We start from the raw sequence: 16,325 nt of genomic DNA on the forward strand, positions 1-16,325 counted from the left end.
AAATAGGTACATTATTTTATAGTGTATAGTTAAAAAAAATTATTTTATTTTGACATGGGGGCCCAACAATAAATGACAATCAGAAATGTCAAGTTGCCTGTTGTTATTCTAACCAGCTTAGTTCTGTTGCATTTCCAATTTATTTATTTAAATGATAAATAATCAGGAATCGATAAAGAATCGTAGCGATAAGCAAAATTGATAATAGAATCGTATCGATAAAATCTCATCAATTCCCATCCCTACACATAGCCATAATTTAAGATATAGTTTAATCGCTCGCAAATGTGCTCATCCTCCCATTGATTAACGTGCTGGCATCCAAGCGATAAATAGTCATATCCGGCTGCGGCTGGCAACCAATGTGTTAATAAACAAACAAACACATCACCGTCCCATCCACCACTCTTATTTCCACAGTGCCGCTGACCTGCTGGTGCGAGGTCAGGTAGTCCACGATGTTAGTGTGTCCAGTGACTGAGGCGGAGAGCAGGGGAGTCATGCCGTAGCCGTCCCGCTCCATGGAGGCTCCGTACTGCAGCAGCATCCGCATGATCTCCAGGCTGCCCGACTCTGCACAGTCGTGGAGCGCTGTGTTGCCTGCAGGGGGGGGGGGGGGGGGGGGGGAGGTCAGAGGTCATCCAGTGCATCACTAGATTATAGGGGTGTAACTAGGGCTGGGTGATATGGCAAAAAATCATATCGCGATAACAATATGATAATGTTATCATATCACTCTATATCAATAATTATAGAAATTTGTATAAGTATATATATATATATAAAAAAAAAACAGATGTGTTTATTTTGCAGCAATTCTTTGTCGTTGCCGCCATCTTTAGTGTTACATCCCCTCACACTCCAGTTCTCAAGCTGCAGCTGGTTTAAAAGCGAAAGTAAACCGGCTTCTCTGCTGGCTGTGGCTCCAGCGGAGTTGAACAGTTCTGGCTCTGCTAGTTTCTTTTCTATCTTTTGGCACTTTTTTGGTGGACAAACCACCGCACATGTGACTCGTGACTGGAGTCTAGCTCTGCTAGCACACATAGCCTACTGTGTACAGACGGTTTCAAACTGTATTTTAAATTAGAAAGCAAACAAAATAAATGGACAAGAGAAAAATAAATCTCAATTTGGTCAGTATTGTCATTTGGACAAGCAAAGCCATTACTTTAAGTTGCAGGCAAGAAAGACAAGTCTGTCCACTGGCTCTGGTTTTAAAACTGCCCTGTTGCAGGTCACAAAAACATATATATATATTATTTTTTTCCGATATCGATTATTAAAATATATCGCGATATTTATCGTTAACGTTATATCGCCCAGCCCTAGGTGTAACGATTCGACCTCACAACGATTCGATTACAATTCTTCAGGCAACGATTCAATGCATCATGAAATCTCTTCATTTGACCACGATTCGATTAGATACATTTTCGATAAATGTTCAGTTAATTCCCCAAAAAAAATGTAATACACAAATGTGGCTGGGGGAACTCACTCAGCATGAATAGACTATAGGTCAATAAAAACAATACAGGGATGCACGATAATTATCAGGCCGATATCAGCAATTATGACGTCATGCCGATAAACCCGATAACGTTATTGATAGCTCCGATAATATAATATTTTTTTGGTAAAAAAAAATGCGGTGTGTGTGAATTGGGATGAAGGGCGTTTGTTTTTACTGTAGGCTCCTCCCGTTTTGCCAGTACTGTGGTACGACTGATAGAGACAAAGGCAGAATTCGACTTAATTAAGCACGTTTTATTAAGACATATTTTTATATGGGTCGGAACACTTTAAAAAAGCAGCACAATGAACACAAATCTGTCCGACATAGTCTTAAATAACAAACGGCATTGCTTCGCTTCTTTGTCGACATGTCTGCTGCACATGTCTTGTTGTTTTCAACACAGATAATCTCCACATGCTTGTTGTAGAGGTGGAGTCGAGGCGCCGCTTACTTTAGTTTAATTGGAATGGAGGCGGGAAGGCGCCGCTTACTTTCGTTTCATTGGAATGGAGGCGCAAGATTTTGGAGGCAATTTTATTTTTTTATATATTAAAAAAAATTATATATAATTTTTTTTTAACTTCTATTTTTTTTTTTATGTTCGAAGCTTGTGTCATCGAACAAAGCTTTGAAGTATTTAAGACAGCCCTAATCGTTACACCCTAGTAGATTACTATTCCATAGTCACTGGGAACTATTTCATTATTATTACTACAAATTATTTAGGGTTAGGGTTAACCGTCTGTAGTGTGATAGTAAAGGGTTAACCTTCTGTAGTGTGGCAGTGAAAGGGTTTACCCTTTGTTGTGTGGCAGCAAAAGGGTTAACCTTCTGTATCGTCGCAGTGAAAGGGTTAACCATTTGGTAGTGTAGCAGTGAAAGGGTTAATAGCGAACATGACTTAATAAAACAAGCGGGCTAGCTGTTCAATTCGTAATGGACAGCAGTTAAGACTCAATATAGACACTCATGTCAGTCTGTCCTCAACAGCGTAATTTGCCTTTATCTTATCCGATTTGGCTCAAACTTGGTGGATATAGGTTGACAGTCAGCCATGGGTGCTAGTACTACTGAATCTTCTTCAACAGTGATGATCGGGGTCAACGTTTTCAAGATACTTAGAGGGATACTTAGGTTGGGACGCAAGCGAGGTCAACTGCAACTACACAATATTATAGTGACTCAGTCTAGTCAAGAGAGGGCGATGAGGTCACCTCCCAGGCAGCTCCCAACTACACAATATTATAGTGTCTCAACACTCAAGTGTGGTGTTAATTTTGTCAACGAAAATGATGACTAAATATGGAGACCATGTGACACTAACGTGACTAAATAATGAATGCAATGTCGTTGACTACAACAGACGACACAAAAACCGGTAGTTTACCGGTTGAGAGAGTGAACAGTTTCAAGTACCTCGGAGCCCACATATCCGAGGATTTGACATGGACCACACACATTGACAGTGTTGTGAAGAAGGCACGACAACGCCTCTACTTCCTCAGGCGCCTAAGGAAGTTCCAAGTCAGTCAGAAGATCCTTAGGAACTTCTACTCATCAGGGCTGTACAGTGCGACGAGATGGTCGCGAATTGCCCCTTTAATTGGCCGTTGCGATTGGTAAATATTATCTGGGGGCGGGCTTGCGAGTAGTGCTTTCAAGCCTTGCATTCGCATTTCACTCCTAAATTATCCAAGGCGTGTGATGACGCGATGCCGTCACTCACGCGAGCTGAGCAGTGAGCACTCAGCAGGTATGATCAGCGGGAACAATCGACTGAGCACTCACTCTGATAGACTGGCTGACTGTCTGATTTAGCTATGAAGAAAAGTAAAGTTAGTATTGCTTCATATTTTCGACGCGTTTGACCTCCTATAGTGAGCCGAACTGAACTGAACTCAAGACACACGGAGAGAGCTGCGGCGTCTGCTGCGCCTCCTCCTCCAGCGCACCCGTGGCTGTTGTAAACACTAGTCTCTAGTGCAGGGGTGGGCAATTATTTTTCCCAGGGGGCCGAATGAGCAACTGAAAATATGTTGGGGGGCCGGGCCAAAATTCCAAACTCAATTATGCATAATATAAATTTGATTTCTATATAAAAAGCAGTAAATGGCATTGTTTTACCCCTGGTAAGAGTGTATGTTATTATTTGGCAATTAAAAGGTGAGGTTAGCTTTCAAAAATATCATTTATTCAAATAGAATTTATTTCCAAAATGATGAACAAAATGTGAAACATTAATAACAAAGGGCATTTTGAGTTTCATATACTATTGAAACAAGGATTTTCTAAAGACATCACATTATCTTATAGCAAAAATAAACAAGACATGTCACTGAACTGTGAACATGTGTCCCACAACTGTGAAAGTGTCCCAGTAGCCTTTTTTACTTTACATGCCTATAAACATTTAATGTTTTCAGAACTGTGCAAAAAAAAGAAAAAAAATATCAAGTGTCCCATTTCACTTGTTATATTTCCACATTTTAGTGTTCTTCAGTTCTTTTTTTTTTTCATTCAGTGTGAGAAATCCAGTCTCTATTGAGCTTTAACAAGTCCATCAAAGTCAGGTTGCATGTCTGAGGTGGAGATGCGAAGCACAGCTGCCAGATGTTCATCAGTGAGAGAGGATCTGTACCTGGACTTGGTAAACGTCATGACTGAGAATGTCTGTTCACATATGTAGGTGGATCCAAAGAGAACCAACATCTTCTGAGCATGTCTCCTAAGCGTATATTGTGCGTGTGAACGTTGACATGAAAAGAAAAAAGTTAAAAAAAAAATCAAAAAAAATATTAAAAAAAAAATATTTATTTTATTTTATTTGTATTATCATGTAATCTTTCGCGGGCCGGTCAGAATCATCCCGCGGGCCGGATGGCCGTACAATGCCCAGGTCTGCTCTAGTGGGACACTGGGACGTCACCTCGGTGAGCCTGCCAGCCGCTAGCTACTGATATCAACAAATGCTCCAGCAAGTCTATAGTAGTGCATGATAGCTCGCGTTAGCTTACTGTTCAAAACGAAACGTCCCATTAAACTAAATAGTTCAGATAGTTCCTGATATCAATGTCTTATAACACTGACTCGATGCGTATTCGAGCTGAGGGCACGCTGAATATAGTCAATAGGGTCCAGCTGCAGCGCCGGAGAATCCTGGCCGTAGCTGGAGGCTAGAGCTGCCGCGGTATTGATTATTTCCTTATCGCACAAATTTGCAAAATATTTCCTACCGCCGCGGTTTTTACCGCACGCACACAAAATTAAAAAAAGTTTGAATGCATTTTTTTTTTTTAGTAGTAGTCTACTCTTTATAGCATATAGCCTGCCTCTAGTCTAAATGTCTATCTTTAGAGGATGACTTTGCAGCATGAATATTGTTTGGGATTCGGCAAGCACGCATTAGTTATTGAAAGTGAAACACGGATGCGCAGTTCACTCTGTGTCGCGGGCACCCCCCCGACCCTTTCTTATTATTATTACTATAAAGTTACTACTTTATAATAAAGGCATTCGTTTTGTGGCATTGACAATATATAGTTATGCGTTCAATAACATCAGCGTATTTACCGGACCATAGCAAGCAATACTCTATTCATATCTCAGTTCCGTTCTTTGCTCAGAGCGTGCCGAGTTGTCCCATTCTGCGGTCTGTTAATAAAGTTTTCAATCAGACAAGTGTATAGAACGAAGGGCTTTTATTATAACATTGGTTGCAGACAGTAAAATCATTATGTCTCGTTTAGTACTCCTGAAGAGCGATGATAGTCCACTCCGGCGGAGAGTTAAAGCTAACGTTATTAGCTGTTGTGATGAACTGACATTCAGGACGTAAAAACGTGTGACGCGTCTCTCTTCTGACCAATCAGTGGTCTGCAATGTTTCACGTGACTTTTCTGGTACCCAATAGGGTCGCTTGGAACCTCGATAGACGAGTAGGGTATATCTGCAGAGCCGCAAGCCCAACGAGAGGAGGGTAAATTATTATTATTATTATAAAAAAACAGCGGTGACGCGGTATTTAGCCTACTCTGCGGTGGCCGTGATGTAACAGCGATACCGCGGTAATGCGGTAATCGCGGCAGCTCTACTGGAGGCTACAGTATAGGGTCCAGCTGCACCTCCGGAGAATCCTGGCCGTAGCTGGAGGCTACTCGAGTACACACAGACAGTGGAGCTGGTTGCATATAGCGAGCATTTTGACTTGTTGCGTGGTGGCGATGTCTCGCAGATAATACAACTACAAGTATGATTATATAATATATATATTTTATTAAAAAAAAATTATATAAAATAATATTTATTTATTTTTTAAATCAAAAACAATCGATATAAATAATGGTAAAATTGTTATTTAAAAATGTGCCCCTAAAAAATATTTTTTGTGCCCCTAGTGAAAAAGCTTAGCGTACAGCCCTGCTCATGTACAATAGAGAGCATCCTGACTGGCAACATCACCTCCTGGTTTGGGAATAGCACTGCAAAAGACCGTAGCAGACTACAAAGAGTGACACGTTCAGCCGAACGCACAATTGGAGGGGGGCTTCCCACACTCCAGAACATTTACAACAAGCGGTGCAGGGGGAAGGCTAAGAGAATTATTAAGGACTCGAGCCACCCGAACAACTGCCTCTTTGAACTGCTGCGGTCAGGCAAGCGATACCGGAGTCTTAAGGTGAGCACAGAAAGACTCAGAAGAAGCTTCTATCCCCAGGCCATCAGTAGGGTTGGGCATCGTTTGGATTTGAACGATTCCGGTTCCGATTCCGATTCTCCATATCGATTCCTGTTCTAAACGATTCTCGATTCCGATTCTTTGAGGTGCAGGTCAAAACAGGTCACAGCTTATTTCGAAGGAGATTTTTTATTTATTTTTTATTTCAAAAAGAAAATCATACTATTCACATTTTCAGTTGACTTGATACAGTTTAATTTGGTTGCTGTACTGTAACTAGGGTATTAAAGTAAAAAAAAAAAAAAAAAAAAAAAAGTAAAAAAAAAAAAAAAGTAAAAAAAAAAAAAAAAAAAATCGAAATTTAGAATCGAAATTCAAATATTTTACTTCCGGTTCCAGAACCGGAAGTTAGGAACCGGTTCCTATTAGAACCGGTTTTCGGTGCCCAACCCTAGCCATCAGGCTGCTAAACGAACAATAAACACTATGCAACAACCATCAAATGCACACAGCACACACACCCACGCACACACTCACTTAAACAACACACTGCAGCACCCACTCTCCACACTTTAGATTGCACAAACACACTTTATATTTATTGATAAAGGATTTGCACTACAACTCGTACACCTACTGTAAATTGTACCTAAATTGCACCTCATCCCATTTCTGCCTTGCACTATATAGTATTGTATATTAGTACACCGCAGCATAGTATTGTATAGGGCTGGGCGATATGGAAAAAAATCATATCGCGATAACGATATGATAATTTTATTTTATTTCTCGATATCGATAATTATCGAATTGTTATAAGTATAAAAAGAATTAAAAAATTTTTTTTTTTTTTTTTTTTTTTTTTAACAACAGATGTATGTTTATTTTGCAGCAATTCTTTGTCATTGCCGCCATCTTTAGTGTTACATCCCCTCACACTCCAGTTCTCAGGCTGCAGCTGGTTTAAAAGCTAAAGTAAACCGGCTTCTCTGCTGGCTGTGGCTCCAGAGGAGTTGAACAGTTCTGGCTCTGCTAGTTTATTTTCGATCTTTTGGCGCTTTTTTGGTGGACAAACCACCGCACATGTGCACTGTGACTCGTGACTGGAGTCTAGTTCTGCTAGCACACATAGCCTACTGTGTACAGACGGTTTCAAAATGTATTTTAAATTAGAAAGCAAACAAAATAAATGGACAAGAGAAAAAGAAATCTGAATTTGGTCAGTATTGTCATTTGGACAAGCAAAGCCATTACTTTAAGTTGCAGGCAAGAAAGACAAGTCTGTCCACTGTCTCTGGTTTTAAAATTGCCCTGTTGCAGGTAAAAAAAAATTAAAAAGAAAAAAAAAGAAAACGATTTTTCGATTTTTTTTTAAATTTCGATATTCGATATCGATTATTAAAATATATCGCGATATTTATCGTTATCGTTATATCGCCCAGCCCTAGTATTGTATATTATATGGTAACTCAGTTACGTCTATTCTGCATCGAACATTGTACATATGCCTATACTGAACACTGTGACCTCATTTTTTTACTTCTAATTTACATGCTATACTATGTTATTCTATTTCATACTTATCTTGTCTTGCACAGTCTCTGGAGCGTAACAGTAAGAAGCATTTTGTATAAAAGTATTCTGTACTTCTGTATGACAACTATTAAAGAAACTTGAAACAAAAACCATGACGAAATCCCTCTTCATTTAGGTTGACTAAAATAAGACGAGACAAAATAATTATAACTTTTAGAATAATTCACGTTATTATTTCAGCATTTCCGTTTCCGGCTGTGACTGTGCAACCACTGTGCAACCACTGCAGCGCAAGCACTTAATTTCTTTCCCTCAGCCGACAGGGATAAAGGTCGAAAGACCCGTAGGTGGCATTCAGGGGAGGAAATTAGGCCACTTTACTGGCCAAATGCTAGTATTTTTTACGTTTGGCTGGTAAAAAAAATCAGATACCCGCCAGTTGGCTGGTAAGCCAAAAAGTTAGTTTCCTCCCCTGCTGGCGAGTATACAAAAAAATAAAACATTCTGCAATCACTGCACTGGAAAACGGTGCGCGTCTTCTGAGTGTTCGCTTTAGTTGACAGTAGGCCTGCCGCGATAAGCAATAAATCGATTAATTGCCGCGATAATTAAAATGAATGCAATGATTTTGACGGGCGCGATTAATTGCTATTTGCGCGTTTGTTTTAATGAGGCGGACCCAGTGCCCCTTGTCAGTCACTGTCCGTGTTGGGAGGCGGGCCGCTGGCTTTACTACAGAGCACAGCACAGGAGCTCCGTGGGGCTAACGTTACCCCTCATTGTGTCTATTCTACTAGCATTAACGTTACTCATACAAACAGAGTAAACACAGTTTTCAATCAATCAATCAATAACAACATTAACGAGACCCTCGTGTCTATTCTGCTAACGCTAACGTTACCTCTCATTGTGTCTATTCTACAAGCGTTAACGTTACCAGTCGCGTCTATTTGCTAACGTTAGCATTAGGTAATAACCGGTTTAAAATGGATGGTGATTACCTCACGTTGTGTCTATTCTACTAGCATTAACGTTACTCATACAAACAATCAATAGCGAGTTATATTGATCACGCTATGTACGATAGCCATGCTAAAACGCTAGCACAACATTAGCACCTAACCTAACAACAAGCCTTAACAAGTCAGCGATCTTTTTGCGAGACTAAACTCTCCGCTCGGTGGCAAATTGTGTTGATGTCGGTTTTGTTTAATCAATAAATGAGGCAGAATACACAGTGACTGTATCCTTTGTTTATTGCACTTGTGCCTGCTGCAAACATAATGCTTATGAAATCCTAGAGACGCGTCTCTATTCTGACCAATCAGTGGTCTGCAGTGTTTCACGTGACTTTTCTGGTACCCAAAGTACCTGATAATCGCAACAATACTTCCGGTCCGGTCGGTGGGCTTCAAAATAAAAGTCTAAAACACCGGAAAAGACGGAGCGGTGGGCTTCAAAATAAAAGTTTTGGGAAATAAATTTCTCCAAAAAAAAAATTCTCTAACCGGTCGCAATAATATCGCTTATCGCGATATTTTCGGGGGCAATTAATCGCCCAGCAAAATGTGTTATCGTGGCAGGCCTAGTTGACAGTGCCACGAGAGCACTGCACAAGACCACCCGCGGACATATAATGTTTAATAAGCGTTTGCGCAGTACTGGCCAACCCGCGGACATATAATAATAAAAGTCCCGCGGTACTAGGCTAGCCATCAGGAGCACTCGCAAACAGATAACGTTAAACACAGCAGAAGATGGAAAACAGACAGACTGACCAACGGGGAACTGCATCCAACCCTAGTACAACCCTCGAGTATAAGTTACTAAGGACACATTTAAATCACAGAGGTGTAATGTTAGTCTACTGGAACTGTATACAGTGGTTAGCTTCTAGTTAGCGTTTTAGCTATAGCTGCTTGCTAGCTAACGTTAGCCCCGTGTGCTCAAAGCAGCCAGCTAGGTGTATCTGTTATGACTATAATGTTTCCAAAAAAGCACCAGACTACGACGTAAGGTTAGACATTTTATTTCATGCTCAAAAGCCCCTGGCTTGCACATCGCAGTCACGAAAGGCTCAACCAGTGCACTGTGCACAACAGCACACCAACCCAACTGACGTTACCACAACACTTGACGGTACTTCACAGCACTGTCGTAAGACCACCGTGCTGTCTTAAAGGCACAGTGTGCCTACCCAGATGCATACACAACATTGACGCGGCTTGACATACAAAGAAGTAATTATCACAATTAGCGTTTTTTTTGTCTGGTAAAAAATCTGTTTGGCTGGTGAAAAAAAATCAGATACTCGCCAGTTGGCTGGTAAGCCAAAAAGTTAGTTTCCTCCCCTGGTGGCATTACAATATCAAAATAGCTCAGACCTCAGAGGGACAATGGCGGGGCAACAGGGTCTCGAATGCAGTGGGCTTGGAAGAAAACGAAGACCAGGGCCCTCATTTATCAATGCTGTGTACGCACAGATATGTGCGTAAACCGTGCGTATGATAATTTCTAAGCAAAGTGTGGGATTTATCAAAATTAACGTGTGCTTGAGATTGTGCATATATCTACGGCTACGCACAGCTCGGACAGTGCGTACATGTCACCAAGCGGTAGAATATGAAGACTGCAACAGACGCGGAAATAAACGTTCATACATTAGTTTCAACACTGACGTGTTCGGACCCGTAATTCATTGTAAAATAAGAGACATGAGCGGAATTATTGTCAAACCCTATAAACAGCATGGATAATCTTGCGTTATCGGAAGACTTGTCACGGATATGGCAGTCTATTTGCAGAGAGAGTAGAGTCCGCTACCCGGGACACAAATTAGAGCATGAAACAATGCCATCCCGTGCACATTCAAGTCCTCTCCACCCTGGGATTCTTCTCAGCGTGAGATTGGAGATCACTCGGGCATTTCCCATCGGAGCAATATAATGTGTACCCATGTATAACTGTCAAAGCTCCATCAATCAACGAATTCAGTTATGTGAATAGAAAAGAGATTCTACTCGGTCAATGTACAGATAATCTGATGGTGCAGAACAGTTCTGTGGCCCTTTGTGTCCATTAGGGATGGGTACCGAATTCGGTACTTTTGAGGTACCGAACCAAAACACGTTGGTACTACCGAGTATCGATTCAAGTGAGATACCGAGAGAGAGAAAGAAAACATTTTTTTTTTTACCTTTTTTCTTTTCATGTCAACGTTCACACGCACAATATATGCTTACCTAGGATTTGACTTGATTCAACAACAAAGCAGTCGGAGCAATGGCAAGCCGAAAACTGTCGAAATTGTAGTTATTTGAAGTTTGGATTTTTTTTTACGACTGAGGTAGGATGGATATATAATGGATATTTTATTTATCTGCCACCGTGGTGTAATGGTTAGTCCTAATACCTCTCACGCGGACGACCCGCGTTCGAATCCCCCCTTTTTCATATATTTCCTTTTTTGCAATGTAAATGCTTCAATCTGATGCACTTTGAGAGCTATATAAAGAATGACCGCCTGATACACGCTTGAGGGTGTCATTCTTTATATAGCTCTCAAAGTGTGCCAGATTGAAGCATTTACATTGCAAAAAAAAATAAAAAATGAAGGGGGGATTCGAACGCGGGTCGTCCGCGTGAGAGGTATTAGGACTAACCATTACACCACGGTGGCAGATAAATAAAATATCCATTATATATCCATTAATGGACAAGCCGTACGTCGGCCGTCTAATGAAGTTAGATTTATACAGTACACTTTGACTGCTGAATTGACATGTTTAACTTATTCATTCTTTAATTCAGCAAGGCGAAGTGAACTCCAGCGTCGCGCCACTGGTAACGCAGTGGGGCAAGTGATTAAACAGCTCTGCACTCAGGCGATGTGGCGCGACAATACTGCTGCGGCGTTGGAAAGCGGCAGTGAAACAGCAGCCAGACGTTGCCGCGTCTGGGGCTGCCGCGGGGCCGCGGCGTTCACGTGGCCGTGGCGGCCAATCAGAGCAACCCCGGAAATCAAATCCGTTGCGGAAGTGGTACACGCATCCAGTCTGCAGAGGCTCTGGCTAGTAGTAGCGTGTATGTTGTGATTTTCGATGCAAAATAAATATTCAACATTATCTTTTGAGACTCTGCCTCAGACTCTTATCCTTTGGCACTAAAAGCAAAACATTGTCACCACTATGGCTGTCCACAACATGTCATTAATTGCGTGCGAGAGGTCGATCAGCGACGACACTTAGGTTAGCCACGTTAACGTGAGCTAGATGGAAATAATGTAGTAACGTTACTGGTGAAAAAGTGATTTACCTTGGAATACTCCTTTGCCAACTTGCTGTACTTTGCTTGCAGGTCTGCAGCCATTATTGCTGGATTATGAATAGCCCCAACTTTAGCCAAGGTAATGTTAAGCTAAAACCAGCTTTTCAGCTAGCGCTTCAGCTAATGCTAATAACACCAGCAAGCATCAGACATCAGAGCTCCCCGTCACACTGCTGTCAGGACGATGGCATTTAAGAAAGTATCTGCTGTTAAAATGACAAACAGCATTGATCGATTAATCGGTCGATTAAAAACACGTTTGTTTTATAATGCTCACTCTCAGCAGGAGGATACCGCACGTGTTGTCAGCTAAATTTTAAAACAACAGTCTCCCTTGCACCCCCCCCCCGCCACGCACACACAACATTAAGGGGATAGTGCAATTATATTTTATACCCCCCTGTTTTATTAAATGTTATTTATGCCTTACTCCTGTTTTTATATTAATACTGTGTTTAGGACTGTGTTTTATATTTTTACTAGCACCTAGGGCTGCATTTTAAATTTCGTTGTAACAACTGTAACAATGACAATAAAGATCTATTCTATTCTAAATTACGTCATATGGGATCGGAGGCTAGACTTTCGGCGTACTCGCTGATACCAATACCAGCATTTTAGGCAGTATCGGAGGCATTTCCGATACTGGTATCGGTATCGGAACAACTCTAGTAAGAACATTGGTATATTTATCAACACGGAGTGTGCATACGACCTGACCTGTGCACGCACAGTTGATAAATCCCGACTTTTCTGTGCGTAGAGACATTCTAAATTCCGTGTTTAGGAACGAAAATAGAACACTTTCTACACATTATTGATAAATGATGGGCATACTTTAGATATAGAGCTCGAAGGAGCTACAGAATGTATTGTTGAAAAAAGTTAAACACGAGGAGAAGGGGAGCCTGCTCAGCCCGGGGAGAAATGTGGTTATCGAATTAACCCTTTCACTACCACACTACAGAAGGTTAACCCTTTACTATCACACTACAGACGGTTGTAGTGAAAGGGTTAACCGTTCGGTAGTGCGGCAGTTAAAGGGTTAAGGGTACAAACACCACTAATCTCAAACGACATCTGAAGACCTTCCACAAGGAAATCCAGGTAAATGTAATAATGCATTAGCACCATATGAGTGAATTTGTATGGAGCCGTTTGTGGTGGATTAGCCCCCGTCTGTTGGTTGGTGTTAAAAGGTCTTTTTAACCAGTCTGCATGCAGGCCTTGGTTGGCATTAAAACTTTTAAAAGGTCTTTAACCAGTCTGCATGCAGGCCGTGGTGCATGCCGTGTAGTAGCTCCTTTCGGGTCTGCGATGCACACCAACAGGGTTGGACGAGTGAATACACAGCCCCTTATACCTTCATAGAAAAATCCCACAATTAACTGTCTCGCTTTTCTCTATCAAAACGCTCCTCATACAAGTATCGCAGAGAAATTTCAAAGGTACTCACAAGTGCACAAGGGTTTCGGACAGACAAGCGCTAGGGTTTGAAAGCTCTGCGTTGCTAATAAATATTAAAAAATAAAATAAAAAATAAGCTGGTCAAAACTGCTTTATTTCCGGCTTTGGGTGCCTGATGCGCATGCGCTGTGATCGCTGTATATTTATTTGTGATGACAGCGCATGCGCATCAGGCACCCAAAGCAGTTTATAAAAATTATTTAAAATGCCGAGCAAACCCTCGCGTTTTTTTGTCCGAAACCCTTGTGAAACTGTGAGTACCTTTGAAATGTCTCTGCGCTACTTGTATGCGGAGCGGTTTTGATAGAGAAAGGCGAGACAGAGTTAATTGTGGGATTTTCCTATGAAGGTTACAAGGGACTGTGTATTCCCTCGTCCAACCCTGTTGGCATGCATCACAGACCCGAAAGAGGCTAGCCATGTAGTTAGATCAATAGCCGTGGTGCATGCCATGTAGTTAGATCAATAGCCGTGGTGCATGCCATGTCGTTAGATCAATAGCCGTGGTGCATGCCATGTAGTTAGATCAATAGCCCTGGTGCATGCCATGTAGTTAACTGTTAAATCAATAGCCAGGCCCCAGGTGCATGCCATGTAGTTAGATCAATAGCCCTGGTGCATGCCATGTAGTTAGATCAATAGCCCTGGTGCATGCATGCCATGTAGTTAGATCCGAGTCACCTTATGGGCAATGAATGCAGGCCCCTCCATTTGGTTTTTGCTGAGGTAGAAATGAAGGTTGGGACTCACTCACTAGTTGGGCAACTTGCACTTCCACTGACGAGCTAATCCCAACCCTTCAACTGGCCTCTTTCCACAGACCGGGATTAGTCTGCAGACTCATTACAGGCATCAATAGCTGAATCTAGGCTACTTTAAGCCTAGGCAATGCCGCTTCACTTGCCAGGTGAGGAAATGGGTTTTATTATTAACACAGACTAGCAAACTCGCCCCCCCCCCACCCAGATTGAAATGGCCATACCAGTGTGGAGGTGAAAATGGCCACATCACAATTTTCAAAAGAGACCTTGATGTGGACATGTAGGTCTTGGGTGTTAGATTAGTTCGAATAAACCTTGTTGCAGTGCAGATGAAACAGTATGACAAGCCGCCACGAAGTTATATATATAAAAAAGTGATTAAAGAAGCACAATCACATCACAGAAACCAGTTGAAACACTAAATATGTAACCAATAAAGTCAATCATAGTATATCTTATCTCCCTGGGACATAAGGAATTACTTTTGATCTGGTAGTACGTGTGTGCGTTATGTGCGTCTCGTCCGCTCACCTTTCACGCTCTTTCTGTTGACATCCGCAGCCTTCTCCAGCAGATACTGGGCTATGTCTTGGTGTCCCTTGTAGCAGGAGATCATGAGGCAGGTGTGGCCGTGTCTGTTGGCCACCTCCAGGTCGGCCTCGTGCTCCACCAGGTACTTCACGATGTCCAGGTGTCCGTCGAAACACGCCGCCCTCAGGGGGGTGGAGTTGGTCAGCGTGGTGTTGTTGACGGAGGCTCCGTGGCCCAGCAGCGACTGCACCACCTTCAGGTGCCCGGCGGCCGACGCGGCCCACAGGGGCGGCGCACCCTCGATGGTCTCCCCGTCGAAGTTCACCGAGCCGCCGGCCTCCACGGGAGCCCTGCAGCACTCCAGCAGGAACTCCACCAGGTCCAGGTGTCCGTACCGGGAGGCCATCAGCAGCGGCGTGGCGCCGTTGGTCTTCTCCCCCATCATGTCGCTCACCTCGTGTCCATCTTTGTTCTCCAGCAGCTTCTGCAGCAGCCGCAGCTTGCCGTCCCTCGCCGCGTTGAACACCGCCGTCTGCAGATCCATCCTGGTGGCGTTTACTGTCAACTAACAATAAAAACCACTGCCAGGCTAATAAACAAACGTGATGTCTTTGAGGTGTGAGAGACGCCGGGGCAGGTGTTAGAGAGGGGGAGTCTTTTGTTGTTTACGGTGAGCTAGGACTCGGAGCTAACGGAGCCAGCTGTTGTTTCAAATTCAAACATAAAGCTAATTCATAAGTGTCGCCGTCACCGGGACGTGTCCATAAAGCCCACCAGCCTGTGATATTAAAGAAATGGCCAGTTGGGGTTACGATAACAGCGTTTAGCACGCGTGTCACTCCCTGGGAACGCTAGCTAGTAAATGTAGTTATAGTTAGCCAACTTCCTCGATTAGCCAGCTATCGATACTAGCTTAGCTTATCAACTCAAAACAGGGACTAGCTTCGGTCCCTCTATCTCTACTCTTCCACAGACTTCCACCAAGCAGTCATTTTCCATCGATCTGTACACCTGCGTTGGTCATCGTTCCGATAGTATATCCATCCGACGGACGTGTTTATTATGTCCAAATGAAGCAGAATGACAAAACGCCAAAGTGGGCCAAAAAAACAACATCCACCCCCGCTGCTGTTAGCTCGCTAGCGTCGCTGCTGTGTCGCCGCCGGCCGGGTCCTCCTCCGGTCCGCGAGCTACAGAACACTAACAACGGCTAGTAATTATATAGCGAGTTAGCAGCTAGTGGGCTCGAGCCAGTCGGTCCTCTCGACTAACACCAGCTATTTAACGTTAAATTAACAACTGCGAGCAGGCTCGACGGTAGTCCTCAGAGGGGGTGAGAGGTAATTGGGGGCAGACTGTGATCCCGACCCGCTGCTCAGCTGTGTGATCAGAACCGTTCACCCCTGATCCCGGACCGGAGTGATCACGACTCACTTCTTCTGTCAAACCTGAAAACAATGCAGTTTTTTTTTTTTTTTTTCTGTCTCCAAAGAGGTCCACGTCACAGCCTAGC

At 42.7% G+C, this 16,325-nt stretch overlaps 1 protein-coding gene across 1 annotated transcript in view; it reads right to left on the minus strand.

Annotated features, from left to right (window-relative positions):
• The window catches only part of fem1c (fem-1 homolog c), a gene marked incomplete at its 3' end in the record, with an annotated part of 40,844 nt that extends 24,598 nt beyond the window's left edge, over positions 1–16,246 (minus strand). The window contains exons 1-2 of the mRNA XM_084323593.1: positions 14,813–16,246; positions 431–600 (exon numbers count right to left, since the gene is read on the minus strand). Of these exons, the coding sequence (XP_084179719.1) occupies positions 431–600; positions 14,813–15,356 (714 nt within the window). The 5' untranslated portion in view covers positions 15,357–16,246. The remainder of the gene's footprint in view (positions 1–430; positions 601–14,812) is intronic.
• Positions 16,247–16,325: the final 79 nt, after the last annotated feature.

This window comes from Notolepis coatsorum, assembly GCF_963971535.1.
Source record: "Notolepis coatsorum genome assembly, chromosome: 10".
NCBI lineage: Eukaryota > Metazoa > Chordata > Actinopteri > Aulopiformes > Paralepididae > Notolepis > Notolepis coatsorum.